This window comes from Carassius auratus, chromosome 36, assembly GCF_003368295.1.
Source record: "Carassius auratus strain Wakin chromosome 36, ASM336829v1, whole genome shotgun sequence".
Classification (NCBI taxonomy): Eukaryota; Metazoa; Chordata; class Actinopteri; order Cypriniformes; family Cyprinidae; genus Carassius; species Carassius auratus.
This window is the reverse complement of record NC_039278.1, coordinates 19,200,905-19,206,904: the sequence shown is the minus strand read 5'-3', so window position 1 is coordinate 19,206,904 and position 6,000 is coordinate 19,200,905. Positions and strand designations below refer to the sequence as shown.

The window sequence follows — 6,000 nt, the reverse complement described above, 5'->3', positions numbered from 1 at the left end:
TTCTTTTGTGCAATCTGAATATGAACATGTAGAGAAGAATGTTACGTTTTTGACTTGTCATGTTAATGATAATTGCAATAACAATGAGTAATACATTTATTACAGTGTTACTAGATTTACTTGTATTATTATAATATTCAATTCAAGACTTAAAATGTTGCTGTCCCATTTCTTCTTGTTAGTGAAAGGACTGATGTATGGCACAAACTGCTCTGCTGATACCAAAGCCGTTTGTGTTTGCAAGCCTGGGATGACATGTTCTAAGTATAATTTCGAAAAAGAATGTGAGGAATGCAGAAAATCTAGATCCTGCAAACCTGGTCAATTTGTCTTCAAAGAAGGTAAGAGGAACAAGTGTACAACTGTACTGTCGTCCGAATTGGAGTTGTGTAGCTTTAAGTCTATGTCTGTTAGCTTTAAACTCATTATTTTTTAGCACATTCACATCTAAAAAAATACATTCTCTTCAGAGAAAAGGATAAGGATTTTGATTACTCATTGGACTTTTGTCTAACAAAATGCTCTCCAGTATTCGAATGCCTCTCCTCTTAATATCTACACTCGTTAAAACCACAAAAAGCAAATGATTTTTAGTTATTGGCTGTTTAAAAATATACTGTACCTCCTTGTCGCAAACTTGCATTTTCATTGAGGAATACGTCAATTTATCCAGTCCAATGCATCGAGTCATTTAATGCATTATTTGTTTTAATAGGCCAGTTATGCGTGCTGTCATCATTGTGGTGTGTTTGTAAATGCAGGGTCATCTGTTAGGTGTATGCCATGTCCAACTGGAACGTTTTCAAACCGCAGTAATAGTGACCAGTGTAAACCACACACAAAGTAAGATGCAAATGGAAAGAAAGACTCATTGCTTACAAATGCACACACATGCATATGGCTTACTTGTCTTTTTCTCTGTTAGATGTGAAGGCAGGTCAGTTTTAAGAGCTGGCGACTCTACAGTTGACACACTGTGTGAGAGGATGCCGCCATCAACAACAGCAGCAACAACAACAAAGGCTCCCCTTCAGAGTTCACCAAAGCGTACTAGGCCCAAAAAACCGGGTTCTATTTGGGGAAAAATGCAGGCAATTCAGCTTATGAACACCACCACCACCACCACCACCTCAACTGTAGTTCTATTGAGTAGAGTGACAACAGACACAGCAGGGTATCAAGATTTCATGATCTACTGCTCTGGTAAGTATTAGGCCATGCTACAAGTATTTAGCTTACAACCCATATAGAAGTACCAAGGTTAAAAAAGTTGCAAAAATTCTGCAAAGATGTTTTGAATCAACCAATCAGAATAAAGTAATAAAAAGTGCCATTTAATAGAGTGCAACAGTGTCCGCCCACTTTTCAACAGCTTTGATTCCAGAAGGATTTGTTGAACATGAGCTATGCAACCAGCTATGAGATGAATCACAATATTACAATGTATTTGAAAATGTATTTGAAAATTAGACGAAAAGGCAAAAATTGTGTACTTAATGTTTTTAACAAGGGGACAAAATACAGTCCGATGAAGCATTGTGAGTTACATAATCTCATGCACTCTATAAGTGATAGTACTATATTTAAATGGTGGTACTTTAATAGTGTAATAATACCATATTCATTAAACATTGTACTTTTTTAAGTGAGCTATGAGTTATTCATATATCAGTTTTTGATGCTTTGCTTGTTCATTGTTTGAATTCTTTCAAGTTTCCTTCCTCTCTTTCCGTCACCTTTGGCATTTCATTGTCTTCAGCTGTGTTTCTTCTCTGATCTGTGTCTTTTTCTCTGCACCCCCCAGTCGGTGTTGGTATTGGTCTGGTTGTGCTGATATTGGGAGTGATGGTGATTACATGCATGTTACGAAAGAGGAAAGGTATTGTGGGCATTTTCAATTTCAATTACATCAGTCTGATATCAGAAAAGTCATCTAGGTCGCAGACTGAAAAGTTTTCAGCTCTTTAGATAGAGATTAGTTTATGTGAATTGAGCACCTAAGGTTAAGTTGGTGACGTGTTTTTCTTTGTTTACGGCAGGTTTACAGAAGGTTCCGATCACAGATGACAAGAAGGTACATTTTCCAATTCATATTGTACTACATACTACAAGTGTACAGGTCTCATTCTCCTCCTAATAAAGAAATAGCATATACTCTTTTTATTTCTGCCATACAAAAATTTACAGAGCATGTATAATAATTAGGTAAGTTATTTCTATTTTTTCCAAGCACATTTTGCTAAATCCAAACCACGTCAAACCTACTTTAATAACTACTGTTAATTTTTTAGTTTTGGAAGACTAAAGGGTTCCTGATGGTTTAATTCTTGGTTTAACACCTAAATCTTTACTTTAATTCTTTAAGTCTTTTACAGTTAACGTCTTTTCTTCTCGACCTTTTTTTTTTTTGTGACCCCATTGCCCCATTGAGCATTTCTTGTTTATTGGTCACACCTTAATTTAGCAATTTCTAAAGTACTGTCATTCCCATGGGCATTTAATAATTTTAATAAAGATTGTTTTTTGGCCCATTTTACATGTAAAATAAAACCTGCTTTATAATTCTGCACATCTGAATATAATGTGTCCTTCACTTCCAGCAAAATTAATAGTAGTTATTAAGTGATTGTGATGTGGTTTGGAATTGTTAAAATGTCCTTTGTAAATATATATACTGTATATTCCCATGACTTGCCCAATAACTATGCATTCACTTTAGTTAGTGTATGTATATCTTGTTTTCTTCTAAATAAAGGAACAGCATTCACTATTTCTGCCATCTTTTTTCCATATAAAGGATTAGCATGCTACTATTATAATGTCTGCCAACTATAGGTATAGTAACAGTACATACAGTATATTCTTAGGAACAGACTACTACTCTTACTATAAACATATATTCTTGATTTCTTCCATTTAAAGGAATAGCATCCTATTCTTGCCGTTTATGCTTTCTTTATATTTCATAAATGGTAGTATGTTAGTATGCTAGTTTGCTATTCACAATTTGCCTAGTAGGTTTACTTCTCTACTGAAAAATATGCAATGTACTGTACAACAATAAATGCTTCAAACAGTAGTATGCTAAACTAACTTGTCTCATGACCTCATTTCCACATTGCATATTGTATTTGTCATCTAAGAAATGAATATGGTTGTACTGCATTCTTGTATTGCATTCTTGCAATAAAATAATGTGGAAAAATATTGAAATGGTATATCAAATTGAGTACTTTTTTATTTTGGGATACTGATTTTATCGCTTTCCCGTCTCTCTTCAGGTAGAGCAGGATCCCTCGGCAAGCAGCACACCTGATTATCAGCGTCTGTTACTCGTCGACAGGTGCCAGAAGGAGCCGTCCATGACTTCATCGGACAGCCAGAGTCAGCCAGACTCAGGTCACAGCAGCGCTGACTGGCTGGACCGCACCAGTCAGGAGTCCCTACCAGAGCAGCCATCCGTCTCCAGCCCCATGGTCAATCTCAGCATCACGGCCACCTTCAACTGCCAGCTGAACCCCACGACAGCGTCCTGCTCCATCCCCATGCTGACACCCCTGACACCCCATGCTGAAGCTCCGGTGCCGCTTTCTCAAGAAGAGGTCTGTGTATCCTGTCAGCAAGAGGACGGCAAAGAAGCTCTGCGCTCGGTACAGGAGAGCGGCCTGTGTGTCTTCTGATTGGATGCTTTACTGACCAAATATATACGTTTAGATAAATGCATATGCAAATCCCTAAATGCAGTGTAAAGTTAAACAGATGACATTAATTGCATTATTTTAAAACTAAAAAGGAATAAATCAGCCCAAGATGAAAATGTGCTCACCCCCAGGCCATTCAAGATGTAGATGAGTTAATGGGAACAGATATAGAGAAATGTAATATTAAATCACTTGCTGACCAATGGATCCTCTGCCAGCTAAAGCCAACAAAACTGACTCGTTATTGTAATGTATTGTACAGTTTTATGGTTGCTATCTCTATTCAGTACTTGTCTATAACGTTTGACACGTAAAAAGTTTTTAAACCTCCCTGGTGAGACGAAATGAATGATGATTCGATATATAGAGAGATGTAAAGATAGCGCCCCCAGTGGTTGTTGTTTTCTCTACCTCCCTTGCAAATGTATTAGGTGTTTCACTGTTTATATTTTGTCATATTTTTTTATAGACTTAGTGAATGAGTTTTGTGGGATTACATGAGATGAATGAAAAATAAGCAGAGCTTACTATTTACAGCACAGGTTGCCCAACACTTTTAGATATTATAGATCCTAGATATAAAGATATAACAGTGGAGAATCAATATTTTGTATGTATTGCGTTGCCAAGTATATCATCAAAGATTTTGTTGGAATATAGGAATGTATATAGTTATTTTTGTATTTTTTTAAACTTGTATATATGTTGTCATTGTAAAATTTTGTATATCCACTTATATAAAGCAGTATTATTCGCAGTTGTTTATATTATTTTTCTATTGTGCAAGCTATTATTTTTGCATCCCATCACTTGCTTAGCAATGGATGCAATGCAGTGAATGGGTGCCGTGAGAATGAGAGTCCAAACAGCTGATTAAAACATGACAGTAATCAACAACAATCCATTAATCAAAAAACATTTTTAATATCACATCATTGCTTCCAGCGAAAAATATAAGTCCTCAAATGCATTAATATGTTCTGCAAATTGTAATTATTTGGTGAACTATTCTTTTAAAAGCATTTTAACTTGACATTTTTTCTCACCTGGTGGACAATAAAACAGGCTAAAAATCAGTTTGAGGGACCTATAAATGCCCTGGTATAATGCAAGAGAAATCTACCCGTTGAAAGTTTATTATAATTTTTTTTTTTCAACAATGTATTCATATATTTCCCCGAATTTCATACGCTGTCAACTATGCAAACTACAGTGTAGTCAAGACCTAACCGTGGTTCTTCATGCCAGAACATCCATTATATAGATGCTCTTGGAAGACCACCAGCACAAAAAGCAGTTTAAGATTAACGTATGAAGCCGGAGGAAAGCCTCCAGCGGTGGATCAATGCAGTTGTTAACCGACTTAAGGAATCACAGAGAGGTATCTCTTTGGGAGCTGATTAAATATTGATCATGCCCTCGATGGCTGTTTTGAAGGTTGCTGTATACTCCCACGTCTATATTGCACTGCTCATTTGAACTGTGGAGTGTCTGCTGCTTTCTTTTTCTGAGCGTCTTCTGTAAGCCACAGGCTGTTTGTTGTGGGATTGGTTCAGGAAACCTGGTTTTCATTTGTAACTTACTGAGTAATTACTTGATTTATTCAGATTTTGAGCAGAAGTGTGTAAGTATGGGAATCTAGAAGCAGATACAGTAACACCTTTATGATGTCCACTTATAGGGACAATTAGGTCCATTTAATATACATAAGTAATTTCTATATTGAATTATTCTCCATTTATTTTATTTTAAATTTATTTCTTTTTTGTGTATACATTTTATTAATTTGTCCATGTACCCGGGTCCAGACTTTAAGTGTTACATTATGAAGAAAAAAAAAACATTAAATATAATTTTTTTAAATACGTAAAAAAAATAAATGCAATTTGCTATCTGTATGAATTATTTCAATATTTTGTGTAAATCCATCATTACACAGTATTTTTTTTAAAAACACCATTTATTTCCTCTGTTTTATACAATTCTTCTTTATGCATAATATATATATATATATATATATATATATATATATATATATATATATATATATATATATATATATATATATATATATATATACATACATGCATATATAATGTGTGAATGTCTGCTGTTGGACATCGTCAGAGGACAGCTTAAATAAACTAGTGCAAGTGTGAAAGTTTATTTTCTAAAAGACCCAGCATGCATACTGAAACCCCATAGGTACTTGGCAGTGAGTCATTTCAGTAAGTTGTGTTCTCCATTTTAATCCATCCCTGTCGTGAAACACAGCAATGTGTTACAAGCACAAGTGTTA

At 35.1% G+C, this 6,000-nt stretch overlaps 1 protein-coding gene across 1 annotated transcript; it reads left to right on the top strand.

The window, feature by feature from the left end:
• The first annotated feature begins 186 nt into the window (after positions 1-186).
• LOC113055536 (tumor necrosis factor receptor superfamily member 1B-like) lies at positions 187-4,458 on the top strand. Its single transcript, XM_026221920.1, has 6 exons — positions 187-341; positions 762-843; positions 926-1,203; positions 1,805-1,879; positions 2,040-2,074; positions 3,282-4,458. The coding sequence occupies exons 1-6, from the start codon at positions 194-196 to the stop codon at positions 3,678-3,680; spliced, it is 1,017 nt and encodes a 338-aa protein (XP_026077705.1). The 5' UTR covers positions 187-193; the 3' UTR covers positions 3,681-4,458.
• The last annotated feature ends 1,542 nt before the right edge of the window (positions 4,459-6,000 follow it).

What these genes read in the sequence shown, in the direction of transcription:
- LOC113055536 (XM_026221920.1), top strand. Translation starts at nt 194, where the DNA reads ATGTATGGCACAAACTGCTCTGCTGATACCAAAGCCGTTTGTGTTTGC. An exon ending in TCAATTTGTCTTCAAAGAAG is followed by an intron (nt 342 to 761) that starts GTAAGAGGAACA and finishes TTGTAAATGCAG; the next exon opens with GGTCATCTGTTAGGTGTATG. An exon ending in CATGTTACGAAAGAGGAAAG is followed by an intron (nt 1,880 to 2,039) that starts GTATTGTGGGCA and finishes TGTTTACGGCAG; the next exon opens with GTTTACAGAAGGTTCCGATC.